The 24,616-nt window shown below is 38.8% G+C and overlaps 1 protein-coding gene across 5 annotated transcripts in view; it reads right to left on the minus strand.

Moving 5' to 3' along the window:
* Nucleotides 1-24,616, minus strand: part of LOC100023342 (N6-adenosine-methyltransferase TMT1A-like) — a 56,203-nt gene that overhangs the window by 16,867 nt on the left and 14,720 nt on the right. For 4 of the 5 annotated variants that reach the window (XM_007502918.2, XM_056798233.1, XM_007502917.3 and 1 more), the window contains exons 3-5: nucleotides 9,016-9,287; nucleotides 4,529-4,671; nucleotides 1,683-2,253 (exon numbers count right to left, since the gene is read on the minus strand). The exons of the other annotated variant lie outside the window; for it this stretch is intronic. In XM_007502918.2, the coding sequence (XP_007502980.2) occupies nucleotides 2,002-2,253; nucleotides 4,529-4,671; nucleotides 9,016-9,287 (667 nt within the window). In that variant the 3' untranslated portion in view covers nucleotides 1,683-2,001. Of the gene's footprint in view, nucleotides 1-1,682; nucleotides 2,254-4,528; nucleotides 4,672-9,015; nucleotides 9,288-24,616 lie in introns of those variants that run through there. 5 annotated transcript variants of the gene reach the window in all.

The following is a 24,616-nucleotide window of genomic DNA, read 5'->3' on the forward strand; positions in this document are numbered from 1 at the left end:
ATATGAAAACATATAAAAATGATGCCACTAATTGTTTAAACAAAAATTATGGGACTTTGCTTAATGATTCTGTCTGATTCCAGGACAAGATATACATAAGAGCCATTTCATAGGGCCAAAGAAGCAAAGCTAAACCGGAATTATGCCAAAAGAGCACACAAGTCAACAAATAAACCAATCCAGGAAGGATTGATGTACTTCTAAGCCAATACAAAGGACTTGAACCTAGTGTGAAGACTCAAGGTTGCGACGCTTAACATACGTTAAGATGTAGGCCCTCCTTGTATCCACACTCACTCTGAAAATACAGACGAGTATCCCAAACTTGGCTCCTACTTGGCTTCTATAATCTAGTCCTTTTTCTGTCTTTCATAGTGTGGCAAACTTTCTGTAGATCTGGCTACTGACTGGGTAAATGCTTAGTTCCTTAGATCATTTTAATTGGGCCCTGATTCAAGGACCTGTTATAGATTTATTTTTCCTTTACTTAGAATTTTTACACATAAGACTTTGATAGCCTATATTTTCATCCAGAAATTATCTTTTTTATTTGGATTTTTCTGATGTCTTTTTAATTTCTCTTGCCAATTGATTCATATACCTCATAACTCAGCCATGCATCCCTAAATGATCTCTGTGTTTTTTCAATCACCCTCTTCAAGGGGGGAATGTAAAAATATTATTAAATTGCAAAGTTTAAATTCTTTTTGAGAAGAATTTTAGGTTAAGAAACATGATACCTCTCCAATCCAGAAACTGAACTGTTTGGAGAAGACACCACGAAGATGCCTCCAGACCACAAGCTGCACGAGAAGATCAAGAATGAACTAATTTGTATCTATATTTTCATGCCAAAGGGGACTGCCCCCTAACTGTTTTTTTTTTGTCAATGCATCTAGCAATTATTGTTTTTGTTCTTTTTTCCTCTTATCATCAAATTATTGTAATCTTTAAGTTGATTATGTCTTCATGATCCTTTTGGGGAAACTTTTCCCAATAGGATCAAATGGCAGAATATAAAAATGGAGATTTGAACCCCAGACTTCAATTCCCAGAAGTCCTTGGTAGTTCCCAGAATTCCCTAAAATCTCACCACAGTCCTCACCTGGGCCAAGAACAAAATGGATATTTAAACTGACTGTACTGCCTACTGGGGCTCTCTGCTTCCGCTTCTAGGCTCACGCATCTCTCTACCAGGCAGGCAAAATGTAGTGAGTAGGTTGCACATGCTTTTCTTAATTCTAATAATCTTTAATAAACCTCTAAAAATATAATACTTTTATTACTAGAAACTAATTTAACTGTTACAGTAGATAGATACATAGATGCTTGGATGGCTGGAAGGCTGGATGTATGATGGATAGATAGACAGACAGACAGACAGACAGACAGGTAGGTAGGTAGGTAGATAGATAGATAGATAGATGAAAACATTTTACATTTTTTTTTGTGGGGGGTAAGCTCAGGAGCAGGCCCCAGGAAAGACAACACAAATATGTGGGGTCAGTAGGTATTTCCTTATATCTTTGTTTTCAGTTATCCGCAATAGATACAGGTCCTTCTAAATAAGTGACAGAGTAATTTAGCAATGGATCTCCTTCTAACAATTAAATCACAGGTCTAGACTTGGGGGATGGGGGAGCTAAACTAAAAAAAAAAATCAAAATGACCAACTATTGTTTCCATTATACATTTTACTTTGGATAATTATATGCATTATAAAGTATATGTTGAAATGTATATCTGATACAAACTGGAAAGTATCATAAATATATAGTATTACATAATGAAACAATATAGGCATATTAAAGAAAAAATGTGCTTCAGTATCAAATTTAAACTATATACTTAACCTATCAGAACTCTTTCACATCAATAAGAAATGCTGATATGAAAAATTCAGAGAGGAGAGTTAATTCATTAAAAGATGAATAATTATGTGATATGGAGATGTGAAAAAGATATGTTACAAAATGAAGTTACCTTTGTCTTAATGCCATTTTATATAGGCACAAATAAGACAATAAATGCCATAATTATTATAATCTTTCCCCGTACAATACTAATTTCATTTTTTCCTCTAAGATCTTCTAGATACCACTGTTTTTTTATCCATGGTTCATATAATTGCACATCAGTATAAATGCCAGGGAAAAATGCTCTGCCACAGCCAACTCCAGCACTGGTAATACCGGTCAGAAAAAATTTGTCATGTTCTGCAAAGTAACACATCAAAGGACCTCCACTGTCACCCTATGGAAAAAAGGACCCCAAATAGGGTTAATTAATTCAATTAACTTTTTTAAGTTGCAACAAATATAGAATATTAGTAATAATACTACATAATATCATGCACATAAAGCATGCATCTTCTATTTGTCCCCAATCTACTACTTTTTTTTCTAATCACTTCCTCCCCATTACCTATAGGTAAAGACTTTAGAGGTTCTTAGATAAGCTTTCTGCCAGCATGGCTTTGATCTGGAATAAGAATAGCAGACATTACTGCTTTACAAACAGTATCTTATTTAATCCCAACACTAACTGTGAAATAGATAACACAAATATTAACTCCATTATAGGACCTGGAACTCCAAGAAGTGTTCCTGCATGCTTGAGGCCTGTTGTGAGTCAGTAGCCACTCAAAATAATAGTTCATGAACCCCCAATGATGTGTATACTTTTACCAGTCAACAAGGGGACACATTTGTTTAATGTGAACAACATAACTAAAAAAGTGATTAAAAAAAAAGAACTAAAGAACATATACTGAGAGTATACCATGTGGACAAGGCACAAACATTTTAACTAGTTAAAATATTTGCAGCAAATTTCTCTGATCAAAAGTTTATATGCAAGACATATAATGAATTGATAAAGATATTTAAAAACAAGAACAGGTAATTTTCAAAATAGGTATAATGGAAGCTATTAACAATCATATGAAAAAATATAACAAATAATTACTGATGAGCTATGTGAATTAAAACGATTCTTTGTTTCTATTGCATATCCAATAGATTGGTAACAATGATAAATATTAGAAAGGCTATGGGAAGACAAGTGGATGCATTGCCACTGATCATTTCTGAAAAGCAATTTGGAATTATCCCCAAGTCACTGAACTGTTTGACCCAATGACACCATTGGCTTCTACCAAATGAAATCAAAGATAGAGGTAAATGACATACGTGTACAAATATATATATATATATATATAGCATCTTTTTTTTGTGGGAACAAAGAACTGGAAACATTATGGGATGCCCATCAACTTGGGAATGGCTGAACAAATTTAAGGTACATGGATATAATATAAAAATATGGTGATGAAAGAAATGACAGATTCTTCATTATTTCTGAAAATCATGGTTTAACATTTGGTGATACAGTGATTTGAAGGTCTGGTTCTAAGGGCAGTTTATTTTAATATTTGGTTTTTAATGACTGTCAACTGAAAAAAGAATGTATTTTTGGCTATAATTGTTAAAGAAATTTAGGAATACTTGTACATAATAATGTAGAGTAAAATGAGAATAATTAGAAAAACTATTATTACAGTGACTACAACTCTGTAAAGGACATTAATTCTGATCAAAACAATGACCAATCATAACTCCAGACAACTAAGGATGATGCATGTTTCTCACCTTTTGATGAAGAGGCAATGGAATACACATACAGAATAAGACATTTAAAGAAATTCCTATTAGTATAAATTCAGATTTTTTTCAGACAACAAAGGAAACATTTTAACTTTTAAAAATAACAGGATTGGATCCCAAAAAGGCATATGCTATAATAACAAATCTATGGTGTGAAAACAGAATTCAAAAGCAAACAATATCTAGGATAATTTTTTAAACTTTAAGTTTTTTCAATGAACAAAATAATTTCTCTCCTGATATTTCCATTGGAAAAACCCTCTTATAACAAAAATATGCAATTAAGCATAACAAATTCTTATACTGGCCACATCTAAAAATGCATATTTAATTTTTCATCCTAAGTCCATCATACTTCTGTCAGGAAATAAGCATGCTTCAACATAGGTTCTCTGGAATCATGATGAGAGTTCTTAAGGCTTTCAAAGTTGTTTATTTTTTACAGTTTTGTTATTGTATAAGTTGGTTCTGTTCACTCTGCATCAGTTCAGCTAAGTCTTTCCAGGGGTATCTGAAACCATCTTTTTTTTTTCCTTTTTTTTGCATCATTATATTTATATATTCTAATTGATCTAGTCATTCCTGACTTGATGGATATTCCATTTGTTTCCACTTCTTTGCCATTACTATAAGAATTACCACAAATATATTTGCATATATGGGTCAAACAAAAAACCTGAATTACCACTCTTTGGGGTTGGACTCCCCTAAGACTGAGCCTAGTTTTCATGATTCCAGATTCCAAGTTTGGAGGGGATGCAGTGCCTCTGCCTGGAGTGACACTTAACAAGAGTTCCAGCCAAAAATCTCCTGAAAAACTGTTTCACTATTTTCTATTTTAAAGGAAAATTCTATAGCCTTACCGTGCAGGAATCAACATTTCCAAAATTATCACCTGCACAAAATGAAGTATTAGGAACTCTTCCTGCATAACTTCCTACTGCATTACATGTACGCCTAGAAATAAAATTTACTTCAGCCTCTTGTAATGAAGGTGTCAGTGTACCTGTAACAAAAATCCATATACTATTTGAGGCATCAATCCTTTTTTGCCAACATGAGATGAACTGACATTCTTAGAATTTAATAGAATTGTTTTCTCAGAAACAACTCAGTATTTAAGCTAAGAGGTTAAGTCATTTACTCATGGTTACTTAACTAGAAGCATGGCTTGAATACGTCTTCCCCAATATATCTTTCCAGCCTCGTTCCTGCCCTCTGATCCAGACAAACTGTTCCTCACCCATGGCATCCCACCTCCTGTGGGCCTTTGCACTGGTCACTCCTACCCCAGGCCCAGAGTCTTCCTTTAAGATGGGGCTCAAACACCAGCTTCCACATGAAGTCTTTCCTGATGTCCCTGCCAAACTACTTTCCATTCAACTTTTTTCTATAGACACGTTTTAGTAAATTTATATTTGATACATATCTGTATATATAATATGTTTTCTGTCTCCCCTTAAACTCCTTGTAAGTAGGGATTGTTTTATTCTTTGTATTTATTCCCCCCCCCCCAACATCTACCACACACCTGACACACAGCAGGCACATAGCTTAATACTTATAGACTGACTTCTGTCGCCTAGGCCAGTCTTCAATCCATTGTACCACTCTGTATACTACACAAATATTTGCTGAATAAACAACAAAATTTGTCAATGACACAAAAGGAACAATTTTTCAAAGAACAAAATTTGAATTTACTATATATCTTCCAGTTTTGCTACTTCTTGAATCCAAAGAAGACTACCAAAGAAGGCTTCCCCAAGGAAGAGAAGAAGAATCCAGAGGATTCTAGCTATAGGTCCGATTTCCCTGTCTTTTACACACTGCTGCTGTGTGTCTGGCTGAAAGCGAGGCTCCTCACAGACCTAAGATATTCACCAAGAGAATGGTTCCTCTGACCTAGAATGCCCAAGAAGTTGGACAGGAACAATTGACTTCTCAGCTCTTGTTATTGGTAGATAACAACTAGGAGGCATCTCTACCTGGATTTACTCTAAAACCGGATTAGGGATTAGTTGGCTTGGTTTATTCTTTAACTGAATCTGTGACTTCACAGATTTTGTATATGAAGCTCCCAGGGAGGCAGATTTCTGCCAAAGTCCATCACTATCTTCTCTGTGACTGAGTCTTAGAGAATAGCCTAGGGCCCTGAGAAACCAGCAGTTGAAATATTATAAGCTGTCAAAAGAAATCTTCATCTTCTTCCAATTTCCTGCTAGCTTTAATGGCACAAACATTTCTCCTGTTCCTTCTAAGTTCCTGATCTTAGAATTGCTTTTAATTCCATTCAACCTCATTTCTAATCTTCACTAAATTCTGTTGATTCTTCTCTGTCTCTTGGATTTGTGTATTTCTATCATAAATTCCAGATGATCTACACATGACTTTCTACATTGCTGGGGGGGGGGGAGGGAAGCGCTACTTTGACATTTTTATTAAAAATTTATAGTTTTTTCATTAAAATTAAATCCAAATGTTTATTCTGAGACATTATATTTCTACCTGCTTCCATGCCATAGTATAGTATGGAAACCCTGGAAACAACACAAACAACATATTTCCCCCCTCTCATTTTGAAAGTGATGCTGTGTATTTCTACCATGAAGTCATTTAAAGGAAAAAGAAGTCGCCTAACTGAATGCCAGCCTCAGGAGAAGATTCTCATTCTTTCTTCTAAGAAAAGAGCAAGACTAGCTTACTCAAATGCTAGACATTTCAAGACATTCTAAAACCATATTCAGGCTTCTTAGATTATCTGCCTTTTGCCCACTCTTCTCTGTTCCTCTCCCCTAGTCAAGATAATAAACTTTCACCACAGCCATAAAGTTAGAACTGGTTCTTATTATCGAACATCTGTCATAGAAATAGTCCCATTGAATGACCCTTTTGTCACTCCAAATTATTCTGAGTGCTCCTTTAAACACACCCGTAGCATTTCGAAAGCTACAAAGCAACATGAAAGTGTAAGGTGGTATTATTGCCATCAGTGGACTATGTAAATAAAATCCAAACCTCTCTCTCAGTAGCCTTTGAGGCCCTCCAATAAGTGATCATTATTGCCCCAATTCTTCCAAATCTCGCTTATCATCACCCTTAGCACAACAATATAAATACGATCCCCTATACTTTATTTACTTACTCTTTGCTGTTCAGTCCTGTCCCAGATTTCCTGACTCCAGGCTTAGTATTCTGTTCACTGCACCATTTCACTGCCCTTACTTGATTTTTCTAGCTTCTTCCCATATCTTTGCAAATCATATTTGCCACCTGAACTTGTCTTGGTTCCTCCCCTCCCCCATTCCTTTCGCCTTTCAAAATCCAAATGAAAATTCACCTCCAAGAAGCTTCCTTAAATAATCTCTACCCTGATAATATTTGTATTATATTCTTGTGTATTGCAAAATGTCAATTAATGAGAACACTGAAGGATTAAGAGAAATTATTTTGCATCCTGCGATTTTAGGAGCATAGATCTAAAGTAGAATGGGGGTCCCGGAGGCCATCTAGCCCAACCCCCTCACTTTACAGATGAGGAAACAGAAAGCCAGGGAGGTTACATGATTTTCCCAAGGTCACACATGTTATATGTAGTAGGAGATGCAGGATTTTAATTGAATTCCTCTAAGTTTAGGGCTTTTTCTATTATATTCTCAATGTTGATCATTTTCCTGAAGTGTGTGCTTTCCTAAGTATTCAGAACATGAATGAATTTTTCTTTGCTATCTGAAGAATGCAGAGTAGCTTGGAACACATTGTAGAGTATTATCACTATGATACTGATAGTAAAAGAATGTACAGATATAGTCTGAAATTTGCTTTTTAAAAAGAAGTACGTGGTATTAATTTGTTTTCTCTAATGCCATTTTTTTTAAACCCTCACCTTCTGTCTTGGAGTCCACACTGTGTATTGGCTCCAAGGCAGAAGAGTGGTAAGGCAGGGCAATGGGGATCAAGTGACTTGCCCAGGGTCACACAGCTGGGAAGTGTCTGAGATCAGATTTGAACCCAGGACTTCCCGTCTCCAAGGCCTGGCTCTCAATCCACTGAGCCACCCAGCTGCCCCCTTTGATGCCATTTTCTAAGAATTCTAGAGGAGAGAAAAAAAATAGCTTGGGAAATGCTCTCAACTCATAGGTTCTTTCAGATCTGGAAAAGGCCACACAGCCCAACCTTCCCTTTAGAGGTGAAGAAATGGAATTCCAAACAAATTCAGTAAGTTATTTGTCTAAAGTCAGCCAAGTGGTAAGTAGCACACCCTAACTCTTTATTTAGATGCTACCGCTCCATCTGCCCTCCAGGTTTTCATTTAGGGATGGCCTTTATCAGTTAATTAGCAAATGTAGACAAACACCCATGTACAAGGTGTTCTAGCAAAGTCTTTGCCATTAAATATTTCAAATCAGAACATACATTCCTCAGGAACCTTTTCACTTCTTTGATAATCCTCATCAGTTCAGTTAACGGTTAAGTATCGATTAAGCTCTGAGGACTTTGTTGATTCTACTGGGGACACACACATACACACACACAAACACAAGCAGGGCAGCTGGGTAGCACAGTGGCCTGGAGTCAGTTCAAATCTGGCCTCAGATACTTCTTAGTTGTGTGTCCTTGGGCAAATCACTTAACCCAACTGCCTGGCCCTTATTGCTCTTCTGTCTTAGAACGGATCCTAAAACAGAAGGAAAGGGTCTTAAAAAACAAACCACAACAACAAAACATTTTTAAAAACGAGAAGCCTCGATTCTTATTTCTGGGTTTACAATCTATCCAAGAATACAAAATGTGCACCATCAAAAGTACTGAAGCCATATCGATGGTACAAAACTATTTAGTAAGAAACAAGCATATGGCAGAAAGGAGAGGGATAATGGTCTGATGAACACGAAGAAGGATCTTACAGAAATCAAGGGGAGTTATAATAGGGGATGGGGAAGGAGGAAGGAAATAGTTCATTAGACATAATTGGTGTCTTCAATACAGAGGTTAACACAGAACTTATGTCCTGTAATGGGATATTCACTCCTATGATCTCTTTTCCCTTCCCCCCATAAATGTTTTTTAAAATTTACTTATTTTTACAAAAATCTCTCCCTCCCACTTGCTCTTCACCGATTTTTTTTTAAGAAAAAGAAAATCCTCATAACTAGTATGAACAGTCCAGCAAAACCAATTCCCAAATTGGTCAGTCGTGATCTTTGAAGTTTAATAGGGTGACTACAGTGGGAAAAGGCAGAGAATTTTCTAACTGCTAAAAAGAGAATCAAGCCTCAGGTTTGTTTTTAAACCATTAATATGGAACTAAAAGTCTACCACACATCAAGAAAATCTAGTCAATATTTACCTCCTTCTGTTCTTTTTCCCCAACCACTTATGAAGCACCGGGTGGTCTCAGTTATTTTTGGTATACCATACAAAACTGGCAAACAGATGGGCTGAACAAGATTATTAAAAGTCACAGGACGTTTTAAATGAACGAGTGCAACATCATTTTCAAAGGTAATATGCTTGAACTCTGGATGGATGATGATTGTATCAATTTTTATTTCCTTACGCTTCAGATGGGGCTTCAAAATATTGTTAATTCCAATCACAGCTATCCAAAATTGTGGCTCTCTGGAATAAAGCAAATACTCTCATTTTACCAATGAATATTCAACTAAAATATATTTCAATACTGACTTTTTAAAAACTTTGTGATGTTAACCTATATAGCTTTTTTATTTTACAAAATAAAAAAAAATGCTCCAGGTGTAGGTGGCTCAGTGGTTGAGAGTCAAGTCTGGAGACGGGAGGTCCTGGGTTCAAATGTGAACTCAGATACTTCCTAGCTCTATTGCCCTGGGTAAGTCACAATCCCAAATGCCTGGTCCTTACTGCTCTTCTGCCTTGAAACCAATGCTTAGTATCAATTCTAAGACAGAAGGTAATGCTTTAAAAATAAAGTGTGTGAAGTATAAACCTAATGTTCAGATAAAAAAGCAAGAAAAATAATCACTAAAGTATTTTTTCAGTGATCATCAAAAGCCTTTTATAATCTCTTCTCTTCATTTTGTATAAGGTATATCAGCAAAGAGGCCAGACAAGCACTTGCTAGAGATGTTATGGATAACAGTCATGATTCATAGATAGGACTAGGACCAGATGGTCTCTGAAGTCCCTTCCAACAATGGGATTTTAGAATTCTGTGACTTTCTAGTGATTCTAAAATAATTAATGATACATTCAATGGACCTTTTTTAGGGGGAAAGAAAGGAAGTAAATAAAACCAAAGAAAGCACCAAAGATTAATAAAGCAAAGTGGTAAAGAAACTATAAAAGAAAAAAATAGGTTGAGAAACAAGGAGCGAGAGAACAGAAGGATACAGACATCTGTCCTCCAACAATAACTCTCTTCTTTCTGGATTATAGTAGCAATCATAAAATGGAATATCCCTCAGAATAGTTTCCTACCCCATTCCATCAATGTCTATAAGAATCAGTGAGACAGTTGTAACCGTGTCACAACCTCAGTATAGTCAGTAAGACAATTTTGGGGCATTTCTTCATGCTGCTCTTCCTTTGGGGCCTCTCCATCATAATGGATACCTACTAGAGGTTCAAATATTTTAACCTCATTTAGAACATGTTGTTTATGAAATTAATTTTATAGTTGGCCATAGATTATACCCAGGAATGAGCTACTTCTCATGTACCCAATGGTCTGACACTCTGAGGCCCTTAGTGCGCCTCAATAGCCTGTGACCTCAACCAGGGATGGGGAAATCTTAGACTGAATTTACTTAAAGTAATATTCTCTAGGCTTTGCAAAGGCAGTCTGGAAACCAATTCCCCTCTCCACTCCAGGCTGCCGTGACTCTTTTATGTGTGTGTATATCTGTATATATTTGCATATGTAATATATGCCTATCCTGTGTGGAATATAAGTGTGTAAATGTGTGTATTTTTTCTATTGGAGTCCACCAACTACAGGAATATTCAGTTAAGGTTTTTTTACTTTGTTTTGTTTTTATCCAGACCAATAATTTCATCTGTGTTGAGAACTCTCTGGTGTGGAAACTCCCTAAGTTTTAGAGAGCTGCCTGGGGTACCAAAAAGTTAAATGGCTTACCCACATGTGACCATAGCTAGTATGTGTCAGGGGCATCATTTGAACCCAGGTCTTGATGACACTAGATTCGACCCTCTACCCCCCAAACTGTTGTAGTCACACAAGTAAAAAGCAATCGAGATTCTTGCTATTTGAAAAAGAAATTAAAAAGTTTAAATTCACCTGATTTTAAAATTAAGAGCAACTTTATTCCCATATCCTTTGACTTCTTTTAGCTACTACAAAGAAAATGTATGAAACCCCTAGCTCAATGGACACACTTTAGGCAACAGCTTCTCTAGGTTTGAACCGCCTCGATTCACTTAACTAGAGATGTTCAAACTGGCCCCTGCAATAGTCTGGTTACATCTAGTCAAACCACTCCACAGTATTACTGTCCTCATCTGTGGTGTGCATACATAGATATCCCCAGAGTTTCCCCCCAGTACCCCAAAATTCTTACATAGGGTTTCAGACACTCAGCTAACAAACGTAATTCTCTCAGCTTGTTGCCACCCCTTCTCAGTGTGACCACAGAGAACTACTCATTGATACAAAAATTACATGGAATCTCTGCTACAGTCAAAATGAAAATAACTTTAACTAGAGGCTGCATTGCTTAATAGCCTCATTTTGACCACTACAACCTCTACATCAGGTTTCCTTGTTCTCCAGAGGAATGTGTGGTCTCCTCCCACTCCCCAGGCTGGCCCCTATTGCACAATGTTATTCTACTTAAGGCTCAGCCTCTTAATTCCCCGTGGAGGCTGGCTGCCAAAACACTTCCTAAGCTTGCTGATGTGCAATCAAATTCCAACTTTCAGATTTCAAGGGGTGCCAATTTCTGGGCCTTCCTGGGTCTTTGTTACGTTACCTTTAGAGAATGACCCCCACTATTAGGATTCCCCAACAGGACCCCCTGACCCCAGTGCCCCACCAGTGAGAACACAGCTTCCTTGTCAGGCCTGTGTCTGGAGACCCTTCCCTAAATCCAAATCCCTAGCACTGCGCACATCCAGGCTGCCCCTCCCATGGAGTGGTAGCAGGCAAAGGAAGCCACAGTTGTCTCCCTCCCTATCCTCACCTTCTGCTAGGCTGTCTCAATAAAACTCCTCCTAGTATCGTTCATCTAATTTCCACTCCTGACAGTCTGCTGGACCCTTAGGTGGAAGAGCTCTCAAAGTCTTCTGGGGGTGATGGAGAAGGAGAGGTGGAAATTACGCCGCCACCATGAAATCCCACTCCGCGGAGGTTCCTGAAGCGACTTCTCCTGGCAGCTCCTATAATCGTTTACCAGCTCCTTTCTAGCCATCTCCTCCCGAAGTCGTTCCCAGCCAGAATGCCAGACATCCCAAACTCAGGATGGCCAGAGTGAAAGAGGGACAGTTACAACTCCAAAGGACAGGCTCTCCGACTGGCACCCTTGTGACTTCGGGTTTGAATTGGGAAAGAAATGAACCCCTTGCGAACCAACGAATAAAAGGCTAACGTAGCCTTAACATGGAAAGGATAGTCAACGGGGCTAGAGTACTGAGGGTAGCAGCCCAGATTCTGTTGGCCCTTTAGGCTGCTGCTACTCAAGCCTGAGGAAATAGCTCCGAATGCCTCCCCTGCTGCTCTACCAATAAATTGTGTCCATAGCCTGAGCCTTGGTCCCCAATCCAATCAAGTCTCAAGGATGGTTTCAATCCCCGCAAAGGAAAAAGTCTAGCTTCTGTGACAAATAGTGCTCCTACCACAGCATTTTGGGGACTCATTCAGTAGCAGAGCATCCTCTGTGAGTTCTTGAACTTCATTTACTATGATTCCCAATTAATGGCACGCTTCGTCTTTTTCTCTGTCACCTAGACACCAATGAAATCCAGGGGGAAAACCCAACACAGCTAGAGGATACATACATAGCTCACTGTGACCTGTCCGTCTCTGACGCTTTACTACCCTCAGTCAACTTGTTTTCTACCTCCTGGTACCTTAAACTCATCTTGTTTCTATGTCTGTCACCGCTGTTCTAGCTTCACGCTTCCTCCTACCCAATCCTGACCCCGTCAATCATCTGACTCCATGGCTAGCTATTGCAGTAAAAACTTATCTCTACCCTTAAATCCCTTGCCCTCTTCTGACCCTAGTCTACTAAACCCCAACTAGTTAACTTCCACAATGAATTTTTTTTAAATGACTACTAGGTCCACTATAAATTCATATCGAAATTTGTTTGGATACTTGCTGCTGCACAACAACCCTATAATAATAAATTTACTTACTCTTGACTCTAATTGGGGCAGCCAGGGGGTACAAGTGGCTAGAGTGCCAGACCTAGAATCAGGAAAATCTGAGTTGAGAACCAGCCCCAGACACTTACTAGCTATGTTATCCTGAACAAGGCACTTAACTCTTATTTGCCTCAGTTCCTCAAATGAAAAATGAGGACATTGGAGAAGAAGATGAGGAAGAAAATACTATGGACAAAATCCTTGGAGTCATGTAGTCAGACACAACTGAATAACTAAACAAATTATGTTGCCTCATTTCCCAATGAGACTATCCCCAACCCTCTTCATTCTTCTCAAGCATCCATCTCAAGCCCTATCCCACTCCCCAATTTTAGAACCTTGCTTCTTAGATAAGGGCTCATCCAGTATCACCTCCTTTTCAACTACCCCATTCAACTTGCTTCAAATCCTCTGCTTCCATCTTGTCTCAAAGAAAGATAAGGATCTCTTAGGAGGTATAATGGACAGACCCAAATCACGACCACCCTAATGTGTAGAGTATGCATATACCTACCAAAAGGGAACAACACTTAGGGGCCAAGTGAAAGAGTCAACTTTCTGGCATTTCCTGCATCTTACTTCTTATCTGATATTTGACCTCCCTAGATTTACCTAATCTCTGCTCTGATAATCAGGAATTTTTGGTTATTCAACTCTACAAACATTGGTCTGAAGAAACACTAATTCATCACCAGGTTATGAGGTAGCACTAATGGATATCTGTTGTTGAGTTCCACTATCACCCTGGCAATTTATCCACTCCTGACTGGGACAGAAGTGCTAAGTTGGTGCCATTCTCCCGTGATTGCTAGTCAGTGACCTTTTATTCCTCATCTCTCTCTACCTCTTGTAGCACCACTTGTTTAGAGTTGTGTCTGCTTATAGAGCTAAGCCCTTCCTTTCACTGCCTAACCCAACCTCCTTTAGAATTGTCATATTTCAGTGTAATATTTCAATTCAACCTTGCTGAAAGGCACTGGCTTTCCCCAGAGCCAAATAGTATATAAGAATGCTGCAATGCAGGGGCAGCAGGGTAGCTCAGTGGATCGAGAGTCAGGCCTAGAGACTGGAGGTCCTAGGTTCAAATCTGGCCTCAGACACTTCCCAGCTGTGTGACCCTGGGCAAGTCACTCGACCCCTATTGCCTGGCCCTTACCACTCTTCTGCCTTGGAGCCAATACACAGTATTGACTACAAGACGGAAGGTGAGGGGTTAAAAAAAAAAGAATGCTGCAATGCAGCATTTTTACTCTTCACATAGTAACAAAACAGAACAAATAAACAGTGCATAATAACTCAAATACTTGATTTTAAAGTGGAAGAGATGGTTATCAGTTCCAAGTTCCTCATATTACAGATGAGTAAACTGAAACTCGAAAGAGGCAAAGTCACTTATCCAGGGTTGCAATCCTAATAAATATCACAAGCAGGCACTGAACTAGATCTTCTTGACTCTACGTTCAATGTTCTATTCCACCATGCTGCCTGAAGCACAAGTGCCACACTGTGGAGAGAGGTGGAGATGAGGAATGAAAGGGCGCTTGACCCTCTGGTAACCACAGAGAGGATAACCTAGCCAGGAGGGTGTAAATTATCAATGAACAACAAAACATAAACATTTACAGAGTGCAGGTTGCTGCTCCCCTAAACCCTAAACACAGGACAGGCTGGAAATCCAAGTGTCCTCCACAACTCACACTTCCTTTAGGACCAGACATTAAGAATAAGCACAGAAGGGGGCAGCTGGGTAGCTCAGTGGATGGAGAGCCAGGCCTAGAGATAGGAGGTCCTGGGTTCAAATTTGGCCTCAGACACTTCCCAGCTGTGTGTCCCTGGGCAAGTCACTTGACCCCCATTGCCTAGCCCTTACCACTCTTCTGCCTTGGAGCCAATACACAGTATTGACTCCAAGACAGAAGGTAAGGGTTTAAAAAAAAAGAAAAAGAATAAGCACAGAAGCTCTGGAGTGAGGATCTCAGTTTACCTTCCCCTAAACCTTTGCTTCTTCTTCCTAACTTCTCTTGGCTGTGGAAGGTACTACGATATTCCCAGGTCCCCAAGCTCACAATCTAGGAATCCTCCTCAACTCATGATCTCTCAAAGCTCCACTCCCATGTCCAATCAACTGCCAAGTTCTGTTGTTTCCACCTTCTTACATATCTCATACATACCTCTTTTTCCTGTCCTCTATCACCCTGGCCCAGGACCTGATTATCTAACAGCTGGCCTACTGCAGTGGTACAATGATTTGTCCTGCTTACCTGAAATCTCTGACCACTTCAGTCCAAGCTCAGCCATTACATGGATCTTTCTAAAATGCCAGTCTTTAAATAGTATCTACCTAAAAGTATCAACAAGTTATCATCTGCGATGGGGATAAGTTAGAAGTCTTCCCAATAAAATCAGGAATGAAGCAAGGATGCTCATTATCATCACCATTTTTTAATATTATACTAGAAATGCTACCTTTAGCAATAAGGAAAGTAAAAGAAACTGAAGATATTAAAATAGGCAGTAAGGAAACTAAACTATCACTTTTTGCAGATGATATGAGGATCCTAAAGAATCAACTAAAAACTAATTGAAATAATTGCTCATTTTAGCAAAGTTGTAAGATACAAAATATATCCACATAAATCATCAGCATTTCTCTATATTACCAACAAAGTCCAGCAACAAGAGAGAGAAATTGCATTTAAAATCACTCTACATAATATAAAATACCTGGGAATCTACTTACTAAGACAAACCCCAAAATTATATGAACACAATTACAAAATACTTTTCACACAAAATAAGTCAGATCTAAACAATTGGAAAAATATTAATTGCTCATGGGTAGGCTGAACTAATACAATAAAAATGACAATTCTACCTAAATTAATTTACTTCTTAAGTGCCATACCAAACTACCAAATAATTATTTTATAGAACTAGAAAAATAATAACAAAGATTCATCTGGAAGAACAGAAGATCAAGAATATCAAGGGAACTAATAAAAAAATGTGAAGGATGGTGGTCAACAGTACCAGATCTTAAACTGTACTATAAAGCAGGAATCATCAAAACAGTCTGGCACTGGTTAAGAAATAGAATGGTGGATAAATGGAATAGATTAGATGATTCACAATATACAGGGGTAAATGACCTTTTCAGCCTAGTTTTGATAAACCCAAAGATCCTAGCTTTTGGAATAAGATTTCATCATTTAACAAAAACTGCTAGGAAAATTTGGAAAACAGTATGGCTGAAATTAGGTATAGACCAATATCTCATGCTATACCAAGATAAGGTTAAAATGGATATATGATTTAGATATAAAGAGAGATAACCATAACTAAATTAGGAGAATATAGAAGTGTTTGCATGGCAGATCCATGGGAAAGGGAAGAATTTATGACCAACAAGAGAGAGAAAGCATTATAAGAGATGAAATGAATAATTTTTATATTAAATTGAAAAGGTTTTGTACAAACAAAACTAATATAACCATGATTAGAAGGGAAGTAACAAATTGGGGAAAATTTATAACAAGTTTCTCTGATAAAGGTCTCATTTCTCAAACTTAAAGAAAATTAAATCAAATTTATAAGGATGTAAGCCATTCCCCAATTGACAAATGGTCAAAGAATATGAATAAACCATTCAGTTGAAGAAATCAAAGCTATTGATAATTATATGAAAAAAATGTTCTAAATCACTCTTGATTTGAGAAATGCAAATTAAAACAATGCTGAGGTACCACCTCACACCTATCAGATTGGCCAATAAGACAGTAAAGAAAAGGGATAAATATTGGAGGGGATGTGGCAAAATTGGGACACTAATACATTGCTGGTGTTTTGAACTGATCCAATCATTCTGGAGAGTGATTTAGAACTATGCCAAAAGGACTATAAAACTGTGCACACCTTTGATCCTGTAAAACTGGGTCTATATCCAAAAAAGATCATAAAAATAATAAAAAATGCTTTACAAAAATATAGCAGCTCTTTTTGTAGTGGCAAAGAATTGGAAATTGAGAGAATGTCCATCAATTAGGGAGTGGCTAAACAAATTGTGGTATATGTGGGTGATGAAATACTATTGTGCTATAAGAAACAATAAGCAAGATGATTTCTGAAAAAGCTGGAAAGATCTGTATGAATTGATGCAGAGTGAAATAAATAGAACTGGGAGAATATTGTACATAGTAACAACAATATATTGTACAATGATCAACTGTGAAAACTTGGCTACTCTCAAAAATGCAATGATTTGGGATTATTTCTGAAAAACTTATGATGGTGAATGCTTTCCACCTCCAGAGAAAGAACTATTGAAGTCATACAGATGTGGATCACATTTTTCATACCAGTGTATTTATGGTTTTATTTTTGAGTTTTGGCTTTGTATGAGTGTGCTCTTTTAACAATGACAAATATGGGGGAAAAATAAAGGGTCAGTCTTACCATGTTAAGTCTCCTCCTACCCAGCCTATCCCTACCACCTTTTTCCCATTCAATAAACTCCAATAGCTCCTGGTGGCCTCTAGGATCAAATATAAAACCTTCTGTTTGGCTTACTTCATGACCTGGTTCCTTCCTACCCTTTTGATCTTCTTACACTTCATACTCACACTCTCCCTTAGAATTCTTCAAACTGGCCTCTGGTCTGGTCTCCTTTCTGTTCTTAGCACAAGATACTACATCTCAGTCACTCTATCAATCAATATTAAACAACTACTATGTGCCAGGCACATAGTGCTGGAGGTGCTTGAAAATACAAAAATAAACAGAAAATAGAGTTCTCTTCAAAAGGTTTTTGTGCCTCTTTTACCATTTAGCCTGTTTCTTAAGATATTATTTTCATCAATGTTTTGTGCCTCTGTTACCAAAGTTTTTTTCATGACATTTTTTCATGATTTTTCTGCATTATTCTTGTTTGTTTGCCAATCTTTTTGCTACCTCTCTCTCTCTCTCTCTTTTTAAAAAATAACTCTTACCTTCCATCTTGGAGTCAATATTGTGTATTGGCTCCAAGCCAGAAGAGTGGTAAGGGCTAGGCAAAGAGGGTTAAGTGACTTGCCCAGGGTCACACAGCTGGAAAGTATCTGAGGCCAGATTTGAACCTAGGACCTCCCATCTCTAGACTTGACTCTCAATTCACTGAGCCACCCAGCTGCCCCCTCTTATTTGTTTTTTGAGAGCTCCTCTATAAGTCTTTTGGAGCTTGAGACCAATTCACATTTTTCTTTGAGGCTTTTAGATACAGCACTATTGACTTTGCTGTCTGCTTCCAAGTTTGTGTTTTGGTCTTCCTTGTCATCAAAATAGCTTTTTGTGTTGTTTCTTTTTTTGTTTGCTCATTTTCCAACTTTTTTCTTGTCTTTTAACTTAAGTAAACTGTTACAAGTAGGTTCTACTCCTGTGGTAAAAGCGGCACTGTACCAAGTTTCAGGTTCTTTGCACAGCTGCTTTCAGAGATAGCTTATGTTTTCCATTTTTCCAAGGTGGTATGGTTTAAGGAAAAATGTCTTTAATACACTCTCAGTCTGTGCTCTGATCTGTGAGCAACCAAAAGCACTCTTTCCTGGAATTGTGACCAGGGTCCCTTCTCCCCTGTGGCCTCAGGAGCCACAGTGTGTTCCTCCTCACCCTGGAACTGCAACCTGGGACTGTGACTTGGATCTGAGAATGAGCAATGCAACTGAATCCTGCCCCAAGAGCCAACAGAGGGACCCTTGTAATCTCTTTCTAACTAACTGTCCAATCCTCTTACTCATCTGTGGCTGAGAACTCCAAAAGCCTTTGCTGCTGATTGAGCTGCCCCAAGGCCTGTGCTGGTTTGCCAAGGTGGAGCCTACCTTGGGACACTGCTCTGGTCTCCACTCCCATGAGGTGGACAGACCACTCTTGCCAATCTTCTAAGTTTTCTTGGCCTAAAAAATTGTTTCACACAGCCCTTTTGTGGGTTCCATCACTCTGGAATTTGTTTTGAGACATCAAAATTGTTTTATCAAAATTGTTTGGAGGGTAATTTGGTAGATATCAAGTTGATTCATGTACCTCCTCTGCCATCTTGGCTTAGCACTCCTGCCAATTAAGTGTTAGTAAGTGAATTAAGTGCTCTGAGTATTTTCACTGGCTGTCCCGCATGGCTGGAATTCTTTCCATCTTCCTCTCAACCTCTTGGCTTCCCTGCCTTCCTGCTAGTTTCAGCTAAAAGTCCTACTTTCTAAAAGATAGAATCAGTCTTTGTAGATCCCCTGTAATACTAACAACTTCCCTCTATTGCTTATCTCCAATTCATCCTGTCTGTAACTTGTTGTTATTATATAACCACTGGCATGTAGTCTCCCATATTAGACTCTGAATTTCTTGAGAGCAGGGGCTATTTTTTTGGCCTTTCTTTGTGTCCCCAGAGCTCACCCTATTGCTTGGCACATGATAGGTGCTTATAAACACTAAATGATTAAGAGGGTCAATTAATCTAACTTTCTTATTTTACAGATGAAGATACTGAGGCTCAGTGACTTCCCTATAGTCATACAGATGTACTAGAGTAACAGGCTTCAAACCTAGGTCCTGACAGTGCTCCTTCTTCTGTACCATGTTATCTACGCTTCTTCTCACTTTATGTCTAATAATGATTTGCACACAAAATGTACTAAATCAATGTTTATTAGGAGAGATCACAGTCCTAAAGATATTGTATGGCCATGCAATGAGGCTATGTCAAGGGAAATGTTTAATTAAAAATTTCAGGAAATATGGTAGAAAGCACAATAGATTCCATGTTAGGCAAACTGGGCATGCTCAAAAAACCCTGCAAAGGGTCTTCAATGTTAGAACTGGGTATGGGGGAAGTTAAGTGGTTCAATGGACTGAGAGCCAGACCTAAAGACAGGTGGTCCTAGGTTCAAATCTAACCTTAGGCATTTCCTAGCTGTGTGACCTTGGGCAAGTCACTTAACTCCCATTGCCTAGCCCTTACCACTCTTCTGCCTTGGAACCAGTACCCAGTATTGATTCTAAGACAGAAGGTAGGAGATTTTAAAAAAGTGGGTATGCCCAGAGAAATCTGGGTTATACATATATTTTGTATTTATTTTTCTATATACTTGCTTCTCCCCAGTAAAATGTAAGCTTTTTGAGGGCAAGGCTGTTTCATTTTTGTCTTCCTATTACCAATGATTAGCAACATGTCTTGCACATAGTAGGTGCCTGATAAATATTTGCTGAATTGAATTCAATGCTATGTTACATGTGTAACTCAGCTTTGACTCAGTCTCAGATCACTAAAATGGAAGCACCAAGTGGGAGACGGTTTCTGATTGAAGAAATCCTTTGATTTCTTGATCACATGGGCAACCTCTTTCATAATGGCAACAAAGGTAGAATGGGCTAAATCTTTAAGAGTCAGTTTGAAACAGTTTCTCTCTGTCTCTCTGTGACTGGCAACATCCAAGGGTTAACGGTTCTTATTCACCCACAGTGTGGGAGTTCACGGAGAATGTCCTCAATTCTTTCCATAAAGTGTGAGGCACAATTCTCAGCTGAGAGAGTTAGAGGAGGAGAAGCCATAGGAAGTTTAAGGGAGAATTAAAAGCTTGGATTCACTGTGAAGAATGGGATGGCTAGTAAGTTCATTAAGGAGGCCTACATCACTGAGGGTCCAGTTGAGGTGATCTAGCACAAATCTAACATAGTAGACCCAGTCAGAACAGTTGCATGATTTCCTTCACTTTGTTCAGCAGCATATGTGTAGAAGTATAGGTGGAAAAAGACTATGGGAATGATCCAAGGCTGAAATTTGTCAGGAAATAATAAGCAATTTACAATAAGAGGGAAAGGGAATCAAGAGAAGAAGACAGGGTAGAGCTGAACTGATTCACCAAAGGCACAGATGGGGAAAGAGGAAAGTACAGCTAGTGCAGGGATGATGACTTGGGAGAGAATTTGGACACTTGGAATGGGATCTGGCCAAGAATGCAGGTGGATTGTAGAACCAGGCACTGAAAGAGAGCTGATACTGAGCACCAAGGCAGGAAGTGCTAAAGTAGAAAGAGATCCTAGGGTAGTATAGGTGAGATCTGGGTGCCAACTGGCAGCTCTGTCACTCACTACCCAGTGCTGGGTCACAGATAAATGAGAAGGATATTTGTACTTAGAGGAGGTGGAGAAGAGTAGCTTCTGATCTTCTCTGTATATTGGGCAAAAAGCAAGTTCAGAGGCAAGCAATAGATGTGTGGTTCTGATCACAGGAGCAGAGAAGGGATTCAGTTCTAGCCTCCAGCCCAGGACAAAGCCTATAGTGAATAATTAGGGGAAGAATCCCAGACCAAATGAGAACCTATAGTTCTTCAGAACCTACAGAGCAGGGGTCCCCAAACTTTTTACACAGGGGGCCAGTTCATTGTCACTCAGACCGTTGGAGGGTCGGACTATAAAAAAAAAAATCTATGAACAAATCCCTATGCACACTGAACATATCTTATTTTAAAGTTAAAAAAAAAAACAAACGGGAACAAATACAATATTTAAAATAAAGAACAAGTAAATTTAAATCAACAAACTGACCAGTATTTCAATGGGAACTATGGGCCTGATTTTGGCTAATGAAATGGTCAATGTCCGGTTCCATATTTGTCACTGCTAGCCATAACAAGTGATGCAAGTGTGCATCAGTTAGTCTAGATCTGGTTGGAGATTTCAGATGTTTCATTCTGGAAAAAGTCTGTTCACAGACATAAGTACTGCCAAAGATGGTTGCATGCCTGCAAGAGTGCATGGTTCCTGAGATTAGGATATGTCTCAGAGGGGAGAGATGCATAGAAATTAGGCAAGCTGCTTAACTTGAATGAGCCTTTCAGAGTCACAATTCTGCAGTTCAGCCAGTTCCATTTGGTAAATTGTATCCACATTTTCAATGTCAATAGAAAATGAGTTACAGAAAAGCTGTATGTCCTGTTCATGGAGATGAAGCTCTTTAAATCTGAATTGGAACTCCTTTTGCAACTTTCCCAGTAATCCACATATGTTTCTTTTGGGAATGCAATCAAGGGTTTTTCTGCTAACAGATTTTGAGTTAAGGGGAGATGGCAGAAATTTTCCTTCTTCACTTGTTTGATAAGGAGGCCTAATTTTACTTCAAAATGCTTTCACATATGATTGCATATCACAGATGAGCTTCCCTTTTCCTTGAAATTGCACATTGAAATTGCTGAGTAGCTCTGTTACATGTCCGAAACGTGAGCTGCCATTTCCATTCTGCATCATTGAGCTCTGGTACTTCTTTGTTTTTTGAAAGCATAAAAGCTGTAATCCGTGGAAGTAAGTCATAGAAATGTCTCAAAACTCTCCCTCGACTCAGCCAATGGACTTCTGTGTGGTACATAACATCTTCATAGGCAGCATTTAGCTCAGACAGACATTCCTGAAATTGTCTGTGGTTTAATGCATTAGCTCTAATGAAGTTAACACAAGATACCACAATTTTCATAACAGAGTCCCACTTCAGTGATTTACTACATAGCAGTGCTTTTTGGTGGATGAAGCAGTGTATGGCTATTGGATGAGAATGGTTTGGTTTGTCCTTTTCATAGATATCCTCTCCTGTAGTTGTTCCTTTGATGCTTTGCAGTGCAGCAAGCTCTTCTGTGACTTCAAAATTGTCATTTGTCCCATGAATAAAAATTAGAAGTTATGCAGAATCATGAACATCATTGCTCTTGTTGAGTGCCAAGGAAAAATAGGAAAGTTTTCTTGCAGTTTTGCAAGTACTAATGCAAATTGTCTCCCATTTCTTCAATCCTTTGTGTACTTGTAGATCCTGAAAGACTAACTGTACTAAATAAGTCTGCCTTTTCTGGACACATCTTGTTGGCAACAGAAAGAAGGCACTCTAACAAATTCTCCCTCTACGAATGGTCTGCCAGAGCACACTATTAGCTTGGCAACTTGAAAACTTGCTGGCAGTGATGAATATTTAGATGCTTCTGATTCACAAAAGTATTTTGCTGAGTTGTCAATGTATTTTTCAGTTTTAATATTTTATCTTTTCTCACATCTCCGACCAAAGAATCATATTTACCTTTATATTGAGTTTGATAGTGTCAACGCAAATTATATTCTTTGAACACAGACACACAGCTCTTTCCTTGTACTGCATGAAAAAGTAATCGTAAGTCCACTGTTCTTTGAATATCCTACACTCCAAGTCAATTTTTCTCTTTCTTGACGTCATTGTTTCCTAGGGATTCCAAATTGCTACTAGTAAAATACATACATATGTGTGTGTGTGTGTGTGTGTGTGTATACCTACAAAAACAATATACCAACAATAATTTTGCCCACACAGAGGCATACAGAGGCATACAGATTTCACTGCCCATCAATGCAGTCTGATCTGTGTCCATCAATGCAGCCTTCCCAATCAACATCATTTCAGCCTCACCAGTGGCCATATTGGTGGAACTCCACTTTTATCTCAGGCTCACACTAGTGTGTATGGGAACCAGCATGATTACAGAGCCAGTTCCTCCACCACCTTTTTAGTTCACACAACCCTGTGCGAACTGCGAACTCACACATGAATCTGATCACATGGGTAAGACCTATGCAATCAGATTCCACAGCAGGAAAAAAGAAGGCATGACACTAGTGTGTGTCCTCTTCCAGTCTGTATTTATGGATCTGTAATTATAGAACGTGTAATACGAAAAACACATGTCTCACTTTCCCCACACAGTACAATGGCAATCATACTTCTCCAGATGCACAACATAATGGCTCCTATAACCTCCCTTTGCCCAAAAGTCTCTCTCAACATTACTACACAATACAATGGTCCCCATATTCCCCCAGATGCACAACATAATGGCCCCTATAATAGGGCATGTTGTGCATCTAGGGGAGTATGTGGGCCATTGTACTACCATGTTTCCCCGAAAATAAGACACTGTCTTATATTAATTTGATCACAAAAAAACAGGCGGTGTCTTATAAAACACCCAGTGGCAGTGGTGAGCTTCTCACAGTAGAGGACCAACACTGATGTCACAGGCTAGATCACTGCTAACTGATACCTGTATACAGTACTGAAGGTGGTGCTGGACCTTGTGACACTATATACCGCTGTCTGGTTTAGCGGAGGCTGCAGCGCTGGCTGTGATGGGTCTGTCACACCTTGCACAGGCCCATCACCGCCACCACTATACCGGGCAGCAGTATACACAGTGCGGAATCCCCTCCCCCAGATTGCCTCTGACCATGCTGTCTTCCATTGTGCAATCACATAATCCTTTGTGTGGTGCCTCGTTCTCATTCAGTTACTCTCAGAACAAGGTGCCATGCAAAGGATTATGTCACTGGAAGTAGTACTGTACATGAGTGATGTCACGCTTTGCAGCACCGTCACATATAGTACTCCAGGAGCACAGGATGCAGCTGCGGATGCATCCTGTGCTTCTCTCACTGACCACTAATGAAAGAGGTGCCCCTTCCGGAAGTGCCATGGGGGCCAGATAATGGCCTCAGGGGGCAGCATGTGGCCTGCGGGCAGTAGATTGAGGAACCCCTGCTAGAGAGCTTCCAAGCAGGTT

The sequence above is a fragment of the Monodelphis domestica genome, chromosome 5 (assembly GCF_027887165.1).
Source record: "Monodelphis domestica isolate mMonDom1 chromosome 5, mMonDom1.pri, whole genome shotgun sequence".
Lineage (NCBI taxonomy): Eukaryota > Metazoa > Chordata > Mammalia > Didelphimorphia > Didelphidae > Monodelphis > Monodelphis domestica.